The 13,727-nt window shown below is 35.4% G+C and overlaps 2 protein-coding genes across 3 annotated transcripts in view; one reads left to right on the top strand and one right to left on the bottom strand.

The window, feature by feature from the left end:
- Positions 1-319: 319 nt before the first annotated feature.
- LOC107721447 (trifunctional enzyme subunit alpha, mitochondrial-like) lies at positions 320-11,670 on the bottom strand. The gene is made up of 20 exons (XM_016529457.1): positions 11,566-11,670; positions 9,548-9,589; positions 9,393-9,463; positions 8,306-8,439; positions 8,089-8,227; positions 5,906-6,025; positions 5,702-5,804; positions 4,592-4,714; positions 4,384-4,502; positions 4,254-4,310; positions 3,917-4,026; positions 3,697-3,831; positions 2,658-2,829; positions 2,474-2,560; positions 2,236-2,376; positions 2,087-2,155; positions 1,464-1,659; positions 1,113-1,227; positions 888-1,033; positions 320-733 (listed from the first exon to the last, which is right to left on the bottom strand). Exons 1-20 carry the CDS (start codon positions 11,624-11,626, stop codon positions 588-590), a joined length of 2,286 nt encoding a protein of 761 aa, XP_016384943.1. The 5' UTR covers positions 11,627-11,670; the 3' UTR covers positions 320-587.
- Positions 11,671-11,881: 211 nt separating this feature from the next.
- Positions 11,882-13,727, top strand: part of LOC107721451 (trifunctional enzyme subunit beta, mitochondrial-like) — a 13,155-nt gene continuing 11,309 nt past the window's right edge. For both annotated transcript variants that reach the window (XM_016529469.1, XM_016529468.1), the window contains exons 1-3: positions 11,882-11,979; positions 13,093-13,177; positions 13,299-13,340. In XM_016529469.1, the coding sequence (XP_016384955.1) occupies positions 13,111-13,177; positions 13,299-13,340 (109 nt within the window). In that variant the 5' untranslated portion in view covers positions 11,882-11,979; positions 13,093-13,110. The remainder of the gene's footprint in view (positions 11,980-13,092; positions 13,178-13,298; positions 13,341-13,727) is intronic.

Below are 13,727 nucleotides of genomic sequence, written 5' to 3'. Positions count from 1 at the left end.
GGACAGGATGATGTTTGCGCACAGAAGCATTAAAATAAATATTGAGAATTAAATATATAGTGAGAATTACATCCTTTGAGATAATTCTCAGGCAAGGGGTTACAAGTTTATTATAGCAGAACCATATGCAAACATACAAACTACTATGCTATACAAAAATTTGATCAAATAATAACTGTGCAAAAGTCTGTCTCAGCTCAACCTGGACATAATCAGAGGCACGTTGGTTAGAACAAAAATGTAGCTGCACCATTCAGAAATGTTTCTACAGGGAAGTGATGTTATGAATAATGCCAATAAATATGCTACCGTTAAATTCTTTTTAAAAAAAAGAGTTTATCATGTTGTTGAGAGAGAGAGCAAACCTCATCTTTACAGGGATTTTACATAGATACCCTTTCTTTAATCACATAAATAAACGGACAAATTATGTACAGGCCAAGTTAGAAAAGATCTGCTTTGTAACCCACAAATGATAAAACACAAAATTGAGGATTTGTAAATAATGCACTACTTTAAGTGAGTGAATGTGACATTTTATAAGATCCCAAACGTTGAGGTCAGAAAATTATAACAGTGGCAAATTTTTACTCGTGGAACCTCTTGCTGGAGTCTTTGGCGTGGTCAAGGAGCAGTTGGCAGGGAGTGAACTGATTACCATAAGCCTCTTCAAAGCGCTTCATTTTCTGGACAAGTTTGTCAGCTCCGTATGAATCAACAAAACGGAATGGGCCTGAAATGTGGGAAAAAAGTGGATTGTGAAAGTTTACTTTGCAAATCCTTAATTATCCCCAGGCACCAATGTGGTGTGCCTCAGGGTTAAGTGCTAGGCCCGCATCAGTTAAGATAAATCACTTTAATTACAAGGTGTGTAATGTGTTTGTTACCTCCCAAGCAAGGCGGGAAGCCAAGTCCAAACACGGCTCCGATGTCTCCCTGCACGGGGTCAGGCAGAATGCCTTCCTGTAGACACAGTATGGCCTCGTTTACGAATCGGGACACGAGTCTGTACTGAATGTCCTCATCGGCAGAGCTAAAGAGACAAATAGGAGAAATATGAAGGATTTCTTCTGAGGCTTTAAGATGCTTATAAATCATGAAAATCAACTTACACAGCAGGGGGTGCTGTTAGCTTAAAGCTCTTGAGAATATCTTCTGCTCCTGAGTTCACCTTCTTTTCTTTAGACTTTGCTCCGTACACGTAACAACCCTTTCCAGACTTGCGTCCTGAAGTGCATATATACATTTGCAATAACAATCTGACTACTGAATTCAAATATGACAAGAATATCTCTGCCTTTATAGTGATGATACAGTTTCAGAAATTTAAGGCATTATTCCCTGAAAAGTCAAATGCACATTTATGTTTGGGTGAACTATCCCTTTAACTTGCCATCAAATGTTCTGTAAGACCGAACTGACAATTTATGAACACAAAGCTGTATGTGGTTTAACAGATGCACCTTTGAACCCTTTTTGGACCATCATCTTCAAGACCTCAACATTTCCTCCTCCGAATCGCGTTCCAAAAGCCTTGCCAAGATCCTCTGCAACATGAGCCGCCACATCAATACCGACCTCGTCAGCAAGTGTCGCCGCGCCGACAGGAAACCCGAATCCTGTTGTCAGGGAATCCAGTTTCTTGGGTCCAACTCCTTCCTTTAGCCAAAGTGATGAGACAGGAAGATTAGAGTTGGCTCATATAATAAAAATAGTTTTGAACAAGCAGTCCAAGTTTAAATAAATTGTACCTTTTATAATGTTAAAAACAATTTCTGTATCATATAAATGCTGTTCTTTGTTCTTTTGTTCTTTTCTATTGCTCAAAGAACATCGATGATGATAATAATAAGAAAAAATTATTTAAGCAGCAAATCAGCATATTAGAATGTTTTCTGAAAGTTTATGTTACGAGACAGAAAAAAAACTGATTTGGCTCATATAATAGAAACAGTTTTGAACAAACAGTCCAAGTTGTCTGGTTCTTCACAAATACGCATTTTAACCATAAACAAGCATTCAATCTTTAATTGGAACAAATAAAGATTGTTTTTCCCTGCATAAGCACAAACATGTAGGAGTTTACCTGCAGCACTCGAATGGCCTCGGCTAACATAGGCGCTAGACAACGAGTGGTGTAAAACCCTGGACCATCCTGATGAAATATATATACAATATAATCACTTGCTATTGCACAGAAAAATCAGAAAATATAAAAGCAGAACGTGTTCGTACCCCCACGACTATGATGACCTTTCCTTGTTTAAGCCCAACAGCCACGGCAGATGCTGTTGTGTCTTTGGAGGTTTTATTGGTGGTGATGATTTCCAGCAGTTGCATTTTATCCACCGGAGAGAAATAGTGCATCCCTATCAACTACATAACACACACAGTTCAGCATAAAGACTTTCACAATCAATCACTAGTACTGACTAATAACAATCAAACCCATTTAAAACACACACACACGCACCTTTTCAGGTCTCTTACTGGCTGCTGCGATGTCTTTGATCGGCAGTGCGGATGTGTTGGTTGCAAAGATACAGTGAGGAGGAATCACCTGCACACAGGACAGGTATGAACAGTAGTGTTTATATATTGGGAGGGCTGTACTGTATATCGCACTAAGCAAAAACACACACATAACTTGAACTTACGGCCTCAACCTCCTTCACCACTTTATGTTTGATTGACAGGTCTTCAAACACGGCTTCAATGACCATGTCAGCGTTCTCAAAGCCACGGTAATCCAGCTGTCCTGACAGCAACGACATAATCCTATCTCTCTCGAATGTCGTCAGACTCTTCTTTATTGTTTTGTCATTAAGGCTGAGAAAAAAAACAGTAAAGTATATTTATTAGGCTTAACATAAGTTGAAATATTTAAAATTATAAATATAAAATTATATATATATTTAAAAAATGGATTTAATATATTAAATCTTTTTTTCATTAAACTTTATGTCCAAGTTGAATATCAATTAAATAAAATATCAGTTTTAAATTATTTTAAAGTCTTTTTCTCCTGGTTGAATTTAAATAAAATAAAAGATTTTACAATAAATAAATAAATTCACTTAGAAAAAATAAACATATTTAGCCTTTTTCCAGATTGAATTTAAACTGTTAAAAAAACAACTACACAAATATAAAAATAATTAAAATAAATACAAAAAAAAGAAAAAAAGAAATAAAATATAAAAAGAAATAATTAAAAACAAGTTTGAACTTAAATACTTGAAACTTAAAAAAAATAACATTTTTAAAAATAAATTAATAGAAAACAGACTTACAAAGAAACCAAAATATTATTCACAATAGAAATTTCCATGATTTTTCCAGGCCTAGAAATCACAGTTAAATCCCCCCTTGGCATTTCGAGGCTTGCCCTGACTGTAGGAACACTTATCATAACAGGAGACCTTCAATAGTTGGACATTTTGATATTTGTATTTCTTTGTGTTTGGATTTTAGCAGAGCAACAGTCTCAATTCATAGGTGTCTATGCACAGAAAGATCACAGCGCTGACATCTGGTGGCTCTCAGCTCTAATCGTTTCTTTTTAATGCCTCGGAGTGCAGCGCCCTCTGCTGTCTCACACTATGACCTGCAGCTGATGAGACTGCAAAGTGGGTTTGGAAAACAAACTGCGGCATAGTTCATGTTGATGTATAAATGTGCATGTGCTTCACCAACCCTTTGTACACCTGTTGTTGACCTCTGGCAAGTCCTTCCTCTGTCGTGTCTTTTAAGATGGTGGCCACACCCTTGTCTACCGTTACCTGAGCAATACCTGCTCCCATAAGCCCCGCCCCCAGGACAGCCAGCTTTCTAAAAAAAAAGTCAAAAGCAAAATCAGTTGTTACATTCAGGTCCTAATGACATCATATCACTCAGCCCCTCCCACCAGACTTACTTCACTTCTCTCTCAGGCTGCCCAAAGTGGTTCTTTTTGCAGGCCACCTGACCATAAAAAAGGCCAATCAGAGCTCTGGACACTGATGTCATCGCCAGCTTGCCAAAGTTCTAGAAAACAGACGTGAGGTCATACAAGCTGATAAATGCTCAAATATGCTGTTTTATTTCATTAATTAATCAGACAACAGAAGGCATGTAGAAGATTGCATACAACAGGTTTTTCAGCAAAGATTTTATAATGTTGATCAGTTAGATGCCTTGTAGAAATGTGTGTATCAATTATGATACAGTAGGCTTTATAGGGTTAAACTTATAGTGAAAGTGATGATACTAACCTCAGATTCACTCAGATATCCAGCAGCGTTTCCTTTCTCAATGCCCGTCTGAACACACTAAAAACACACAAAAACGTGAGAGTTCATGAAGGTATGAGCGTATGCGTGTTCTGTTCATGTGTGTGTTTACCTCTATAATCTTCAGTGGCGCAGGATAAAGCCCTTTACTTTGTTTCATGACTTTATTATGGACAGTTTTGTAGATCTGTTTCCTGACCGGCGGCAGACCCATTACGAAATCCTGCACCTCTGGAAAAACAGGTTATAAAACAATAAAATCCTTTAATAAACAGACAAGTCAAGTCTGTCTTATCTTGACACTAATGTGCTTGTCTTACTCTGCATGAGTCCTTTCTTTTTTTCCACTGTGACTTTTTTACCAGCGAGACCTTTAGCAAAATCAACAGCCACTTCCTCCAGATACTCGATGGTCCTCTCTTCTGCACTCTTCAGTCCTGGACCTTATCGCACAAAACACAAACACCTTTTAGTTATAGGGGTCCAAATCTGCACCTGTGTAGACTTTTAATCTTTCCTCGAAAGTCCACTTAAAATGCTAGTAAAGGTTTCTTGCATCAAAAACTATTTTCATAGTCATTTTTTCTCTTTTTTATAATCCAGTCTGTTGCTACTGAACCTTTAAGACTTCTGTAAGTAAATGTTATGATTGTTATCTTGTTTGCATGACAAGGTTTTTGTTTTTTTGTGTGCATGCTAAATGAGTAGCAATGCCTTTGCCAAGCTGTTTATGCAATAAATGCAAGCTGTTTTGGTCTCAGTAAATGGTCTGGAGCAGTGCTATTTTAGAATTATTTATATACTATTTCAGTATTTATTAATACTTTTATTTTTATATTTTTAACTGCAATAATTTTAGATTTACTAGTAATTTGTGTTTTGTTATTTCTATTAGTTTTTTTAAATATTACTATTTAGTGTTAATATATATATATATATATTAAATACTACTATTTAGTGTTAATATATTTTATTTCAATTTTATATTTAGAGTTTTTTTTCAGTATTACTATTTAGTGTTAATATATTTTTATTTCATTTTAGTTTATTAGTTTATTATTTATTTTAGTTTTATTTATTTTAATACTTTAACCTAAACTTATTTCAGTTCTGACTTCCATTTAGTTTTTTCATCAAATATTTTTTTAATTTAATTAAAATGTTATTGTACTTTATTTTAATTTCATTTCATTTTGGAAAGGGAGTTTATGTGTTAGTAATTGTTTTACTTTTATCATTTTTCTATGTTTTGCACATTTCTATTTTTGCACTATGAACATTAGAGTAGATACTATTTTAAACTTTATTATGATTTTTTTTTTAAAGCAGGAAAAATCCTGTTTTCCAAGATAACAGCCTCTTTAATCTAGTTACATGATTTGCTTGAGATCGAGGGACTATTTATTATTTATTATAATTGATCAAATCACCCAGAGGATCCACCAGCTGATGGACGAGCCCCATTTTTTTGGCTTTGTCTGCCTTTATGTTCCTGCCAGTCAGCATCATATCAAACGCAGCGGGAAGGCCAACCTAAGACACACAAACATCATTATGAAAAATTCTGTTTTCTATCATTCAGAGTTAGGGAGCGTCTACATATCCCTGACCATCTGAGCCAGTAAACTACTCACCATTTTGGGCAGCCTCTGAGTCCCTCCAGCCCCGGGCAGCAGTCCCAGCATCACCTCTGGGGTGCCCAGGATCGTCTTCTTACTCTTAGTGGCAATACGGTACTGACATGCAATGGCAAACTGAAAGAACAGAAGAAATGAGAACCATAGGGGAATTTAAAGGGTTTACTGTCTCATATAATATTACAGTCTGCATGTATCATATTGCATTGTTCTGTTTTATTAAATATGGTAACACCTTAGATAGAAATAGAAATAGAGAACACCTATTCACTCTTAAGACTTTTCCTCTTAATAAACTCCTAATTACTGCTTATTGATAGTAAGTAAGGTAGTTGTTGTAGTAGTTATGTTCAGGTATAGGGTAGAGTTACGGGATCTAAAATATGGTCATGCAGTATAAGGCATTAATATTGGCTGTATTAGTATTAACAAACAGCCAGTATGCTAGTAAAATGCATGCTAATAAGCAACTAGTTAATAGTCAGTATGTGTTCCCTAATCTAAACTGTTACCCTAAATGTAACCATAAAGGAAATATGTGAGACAAAAGAGTGAATTGTAGTTAATTGTAATACCTTTTTATTATTTTATGATTATTGTGTTTTATAATTTATACACTTTATTTTAATGTCACTATTATTTATATATTATTATAATATTTATTCATATTTTGAATTAGCTTTTTATTTTTCATCCTTTTCATATTCAGGTTTAATTAAAAATTTTAGTTTATGTGTTAGTAATTTTTTTACTTTTATCATTTTTCTACGTTTTGCACATTTCTATTTAGCTTTATTTTTTATTTCAATAAAAATAAGTAATTTGAGTACTTCAGCTTAAACTTATTTCAGCTAGTTGCCGAAGAAACATTTCTCATTTTCTTTATACGGTTTCATCTAATATTTTATTATTTATATTTTCTTTTCTTTTCTTTATGCTTTCATTCAATTATGGAAAAATGTCAGTAACAGCACTGCTGTTCACAGTAGAGGGTGACACGGGAGTGGATTTTCAAACCTCTCCCGTCCCACTCCCACAAAAAAAGTCCCGTCCCGTCCCAATCCCACGAAAAAACTGGGGGAAAATCCCATCCCGTCCCAATCCCAGAAGAATGACTTCCATTCCCTCCCACTCCCGTGTTATGTTTTTTTGGCGGAAGCTGTCAGTTACAGTAAAAATACAGTACAGATCACAGCATGCCCACCTTAATTGAATAAAAATCTAAAATGTAGTTTTTTGTTATTTTATTGAACTGAAAGCCAGCTTAAACAATGCAAAGTGTGCATTGCACACACATTAAATGCAAACACACACGTTTTCTATTTGAATTGGTTCATTTGAAAGTAGACATTTCACTCTCTATAGATATATTTTTCATACACGGAGTTTCGCGCTCAAGTTCACAGAGACCGAGACGGCAGAAAGAGCATCCTGTTTGCTTTCATTATTTTACAGAAGCGCAACGTTTCGTTGTTATTCTGAGTGCACACAAATAAACAGAGTCTTTACAGATTTGAAAGATGCATTACTCTTATCTGTATGACCAAAAATGACGGAGTATTTTAAGAGCAAGTGAGCGCACCGGTGCCCTCATCTGTTCTGCAGTGAGCGCGCTGCTGTTCAGCTTCCGCACAGACACTTGAACAGCGCACATTTCTCTAGTTAACATTAGATTGAGCGACCATGTAAAGTTGCTACTACATACATCTTTCAGATGAAAAACCATATTTGAGGTCGATGAATGATAGGTGAGCTTTTGGATGTCCTGCCCGATGTACTGTATTACCACATAGACCAGCCGTTATCGATACACGCCATTCACTTAAACAAGCCACACCAGAGCAATCAGGAGAAGAGCATAAAGAGACAGGGCAACTAGAATAGAGTTCAAAATTAAAATATACAGTTTATTTATATAAAAGGTATATTTGTGTATAAAGTTGGGTATCATAGTGTTATTACGATTCCCGGTCCCGCCCACTCCCGCTGACATTTTTTCCTGTCTCGTCCCAATCACGTAATTAATAGTGATTTTGTCTCCCATCCCACGGGATTCCCGAAAAAATGTCAACCTCTAGTTCACAGTAGTTGAAAAGGCATCTCAAAAGGGATTTATTGATGAATTAAAAACAAATAAGAATTAAATAATAAAAGTGAATAATTAAAGATAACATGATCACCTCCAGTCCACCGCCAAGGCAGGAACCGTTAATAGCAGCCACAAAAGGGATGGGAGATTTCTCTATCTGCTCAAACATCTTCTGTCCTGCCTGTAACAGATATGACACTTCCTCTGCTGTCTTGCAGGCCTGAAACATACTAAAAGACAGAGATGACGATGACCGCGAGTCTCTATAAATGGTTTGAACAATCTGTGTGTGCGTGAGAGTGTGGTACTTGAGGTCGGCTCCTGCGATGAAGCTTCCTGGTTTACTGGAGATGAGGACGGCGCTCTTTACCGCTGAATTCCCCCAAATCTCATTGATCACCTCCACCAGCTCTGCCTGCATGTGCCTGCCAAGAGTATTCACCTACAACACACAAAATGACATATAATAATATCATTTAAAAGTTTGGGGTGAGTAAAATGTGTTCTTTTTTTTTGTGTGTGAAAACATTTTTTTTTGCTCACCAAGGCTGCATTTGTTTAAAAAAAGTAACAGTAAAAGCTGTAATATTATGAAAATGTATTACAATTTATAAGAACTGCCTTCTATTTGAATGTATTTTGAAATATAATTTATTCCAGTGATGCAAAGCTGAATTTTCAGCATCATTACTCCAGTTTTTAGTGTCACATGATCCTTCAGAAATTATTCTAATAGGGCTGCAAAACGATTAATCGCATTCAAAATAAAAGTTTTTGTTTACATACTATGTGTGTGTGTACTGTGTATATTTATTATGTATATATAAATACACACACATACATGTATATATTAAGGAATAATATGTTTATAAATATTTATATTTATATATAATATAAATTATACACAAGTATAAATATATATACAAATATTTTTTTAAATATATACATTTATTTATTTATTTAGTCATTTAGCAGACGCTTTTATCCAAAGCGACTTACAAATGTGCATATGTGTGTATTTATATATTCATAATAAATAAACACAGTACACAAACATATAGTATGTAAACAAACTTTTATTTTGAATGCGATTAATTTTGCAGCCCTACATTCTAATATGATCATTTGCCGCTCAAGAAACATTTTTTATTATCATCAATGTTGAAAACAATTGTGCCGATTAATATGTTTGTGGAAACCATGATACATTTTTCAGGATTATGAATAGAGAGTTCAAAAGAACAGCATTTATTTGAAATGTAACTTTTATTTGCAACATTATAAATGTCTTTACTCTCACTTTTGATGCATCCTTGTTGAATAAAAGTATTTATTTTAAATCAATAAACATTGACATTATTACATCAGAGGAATCAAGGGAAGAACACAACACACCTTTGAGGTCGGATCATTGATTCGTACCACAGCAACATTATCCTTGACCTCATAACTGACATGAGTGCGAGCTGCAGACAGAGAGAGAAAAAGAAGTGATTAAAAAGAAAACATTAAGCATGTCTCTATTCATCTATTCTCATTTTAATAGTTACCCAGCACAGCGGATGATATGGAGAGACTCCTCTGTCCATGACCTTTGACCCAATACAAAAATAAACACGATCACACACGTCTACAGTTTCATGTGAACCTTTAATGCAAAGTCTAACAGTCCTTCGTACACAGAAGCCATTTCCTTTTAACAAAGTAATATTGTAATTCACAAGCCTGGTTTATGTTTATGATTAAACAAGCGATTTATTAACTCTTAATCTGTATCTTATCTTACAAAATGCTGTTGTAAATACCCAAACAGACTGTAATCAATATTTTATTGATTATATTACAGAATAAATATAAGATCGATATATTGTACATCACACGGCTGTTTTAAATATACTTTATTAAATTTGGGATCTCTATGGAAATGCATGTAACAGGTGACACGGTGACCTTTGGCCCAGAATCCTGTTTTCATTGGAGACACGCATGACCTCTGCCCCAGTTCCCCCATTCAACCCCACCTGTCACATTCACATGACCAAACACACACCGCGTGTGAGTACACGTGTCTGTCACGAGGTCAGCAGGTCACAGGAAGTTAAAATAATACAAGAAATCATAAACTTACTACAAACATTGAACCTAAATACCTTAAAGGGGTCATATGATGTTGCGAAAAAGAACATTACTTGGTGTATTTGGTGTAATGAAATGTGTTTATACGGTTTAAGGTAAAAAAAACACATTATTTTCCACATACTGTACATTATTGTTTCTCCTCTATGCCCCGCCTTTCTGAAACGTGTCGATTTTTAAGATTTTTTTATTTTTGGCGTTTTTGCCTTTTATTGATAGGATAGTAGTGAGACAGGAAGCGAAGGGGGATAAAGTGAGGAACGGCCGGCGGGCTGAGTGAGCAGAGGCGGCGGATTCGACGAAGGAGCGTCCAGGTCTTGCGGCAACCACATGTGACGACCCCGGGCTGGACTCCGCTTCGTCCACAGTGAAAGCCGATCCAGTGATCCACAGCGTGAAGTTGTTGTAATTCCTCAGCAACCAGCACAGATCAGCTCTAGGCATGACGAAGCAGATATCGTCCTCTTTTGGAAGACCAAACAAAGTAGTTTCGCTTTCACAACGAAGCACACAGCGTCTTCATGACATGGCGGCGGCGGCAACAATACTACAGCGAGAATAAAAGTTATGCCTTCTTTCTTTGCGTGAACATTTGGGCGGCGTTATGCAAATCTTCCCACATAGCAACGTAGGTATGTAGGTGCATGTTAGAACGAGCCGTTTTAGGTAGGTGTGGCTGACTCTTAACTTTTATAAAGAATATCTCTTTGGATTTGAGACTTTAGTCTTTGCAACTTTACAGATCTTATTTATGCACCAAGAGCTTGTAACACTCCAAAGAAAAAGGAAAACTTGAAATCGCATCATATGATTCATGGAATGATGCATAATATAATATAATATAATAATGAACATAAAAATTAAATTCTAAAACCGTGGTAAATCGTGTTAAGTACTATAGTAACTTTTACTGTTGCTACACACTGATATTTCTATTTTTGTATCATGTTTTGACCCAGCAGACAAAGATCTGTGTATGGTTTACTATGCTATTGCTAACTTGACATTAAACTTAATTGTAAACAAAAACAAAAATAAAGCAAATAAGTAGAAATATCTTACACTGTATAAATGAAAAAAGTATCACTTTTTATGATTTTACGGTCACAGCAGCTGTAAAAACTGTAATATTTTGGATACTATAGTTGCCATTGGACCTGTATTACTAGTGATTTTATATTATTAATCATGTATTTATAATTATAATTAAACATGGTATAATTTACACCATTATTATTATACCTGTACTGACTCACCTGTGGCTCACTGACCTGAACTGTCAAAACTAGGTGAAAGTTCATTCTTGCAGGTCACCTCATTCAACCTCTCCTAATCTCACTCAAAAGCGGATATATCCAAGTACAAGTACAGTAAAATTTAATAAGATATATATGGACATCAAGTACATGAAGTTTATAAATAAGTTTGTCACCTGTGATAGTTTTTAAAGCTGTGCAGCCGCTCCGCGTCAACAGCAATCTCGCGCTCGCCATCCTTCTCAAAACTTCACCGTGAAGGCGTCGCGCGCACGCACTGACAAGCGATAGCCCGTGCAGCCGCCGTTAGGGCAGCCAATTTAGCGCCTTTTATAAAAAAAAACATCTTCTTATCTCACTTAGTGTATATAATAAACTTGTATACTTATTCATGTATGTATGTGTATATATGTTAACACAAAGTCACTTTTTAATATATAAAGTAAGAATCCGCCGCGGGTTTCTTTTCGCTCAGGCAGTGATTCGGGTTGCCAGGGACGCGGGGTCCTGCGGATCGTGCACTGCTGTAGTCATTAGACAGACGCGAGACATCAAACATCGCACTCTCTCAACATTCACAACAATAACAGGTAAAATATGATTTATGCGCTTATATTATAACACATTGTGTTTATATGATGATTCTTGATGAATATCTTAAACAGTGTTTTTAGACATGCGGAAGAATGAATCCGTCTGCTCGTTCATATTTGTTAAAGTGTCGTTTTTATGTTTAATTACTGGGATTTTACTGCCATGTGTGGTTATATCATGACCAGTGTTGTTTTATAATGATGTCAAGATCGTAAGTTGCTGTTTAAATGTTTAATGCTTTTGCATATTTGTCCTTGTCCTGTCTACTGACAGAAGTAGGTGAAGGGTCACACACACACACACACACACACACACACACACACACACACCAGATCACTGTCAGACATACCTATGTTACTGTATTATCATAACTATCACATACTCAATATATTAATGTCAAAAATGGATAGCAACTTGAAGAGCATTTCAAAACTTTACCACCTATAAAATGTATTAATGTCATTCCATTGATGCAAAATATCAAAGCAAGTGTAATTATTTCAAAGAAACAGGGCTTTAATGATACAGCAGTATATATAATTTTAAACATGAAGACAATCAGTGTTGCTTAACTGTTTGTTTGTGGTTAGTGCAACATGTTGATTGTTAATTATGATATACACCTGTGCTTCCAATGCTAGGACACCTTCGTACATCCACTAAAAATCACCAAAACTGCTGATTCAAATATATTGGGACTTAAGTGTGAAGCTAGTGAAGAGAAAATATCCTGCAGCATTTGAGTGCATATCACACGTTTTGATATTTTGTTACTTAATGTTTAACACTTTTGAAGTCCACTCATGCACCCCAGATCAAATATAAATATATAAATCAAATATAAATATATTTTATTATACAACACTTACATCACTGTGTGATAACAGTACATTCAGTAGGACAATAAAACATTCCTTTGTTATGCTTAACTAATTTCTGCAAAGTTTTATTTTCGCTGATCTTTATTTATCTTATGAATGGAAACTAAAACAATTATTCCTTTACTTTATTCCTTTGTATTGTCATCCAGATTATGAGTGCACCTGCTTTGTTAGACAGAGAAATGATTGATGGTTTTGAATAATAATCATTCATACTTTTGGTTCAAGTCTTCCAGATAATCAAAGATGGCATCTATGTTGTTGACTTCACTGAGGAGCAGCCCATTGACATCCGTGCAGGCTGCTCAGTTTGGTAAGACGTCCTGGGTCTCAGCAGAGCTAAAGAACACTTCACGTTATGCAGATTACTGAGCATTTAATGTCATTATCACTTATTAGAACGGTATTACTAACTGCATTGTCTTTCTGTTTAGCTGCTCGTTCTCTCAGCACATCTGTTCATCTGCAAGCTCAAGGTAATGTGTCCGGTGTAATGCTTACCAGTAATCAGTCCAGTTATTACCCATTTTGCTATATTCTGCAAAGGTCCTCATACTAAATAAAATAAATAAATACATTAGATGTTGATTTAGAGTAAAAAAGGAAAATGCACATTCCATTTTCCCAATACAACTCAGGGCTCTACGCTTATTTTTCTTTTTAGGAGCACTTGTGCTCCTAACTTAAAAAATTTAGGAGCACAGTCAAAAATTTAGGAGCACCTTCTAATCAATAATCCAAAATTTGATCAAAAATTAGTCAAATATTTGACTCCTTAAAGTGATTTACAGTGGAATTTTGTTTTTACCTTTGTAATGGCATTTTTCTAACTTTATTAAAAGTATGTAATCTTTTATGTCAAA

Source organism: Sinocyclocheilus rhinocerous, unplaced genomic scaffold (genome assembly GCF_001515625.1).
Source record: "Sinocyclocheilus rhinocerous isolate Xijiao unplaced genomic scaffold, SAMN03320098_v1.1 scaffold454, whole genome shotgun sequence".
In the NCBI taxonomy this organism is placed as follows: domain Eukaryota; kingdom Metazoa; phylum Chordata; class Actinopteri; order Cypriniformes; family Cyprinidae; genus Sinocyclocheilus; species Sinocyclocheilus rhinocerous.
The sequence above is the reverse complement of the archived record's forward strand: the minus strand, read 5'-3'. Positions and strand labels throughout refer to the sequence as shown.

Coding starts and splice junctions, on each gene's coding strand:
- LOC107721447 (XM_016529457.1), bottom strand. CDS start 11,626: ATGGCGAGCGCGAGATTGCTGTTGACGCGGAGCGGCTGCACAGCTTTA. Junction 6,026..8,088: donor GCCTTGGCGGTGGACTGGAG/GTGATCATGTTA, acceptor CTGTTCTTTCAG/TTTGCCATTGCATGTCAGTA. Junction 4,503..4,591: donor AAAGAAAGGACTCATGCAGA/GTAAGACAAGCA, acceptor CTGTTTTTCCAG/AGGTGCAGGATTTCGTAATG.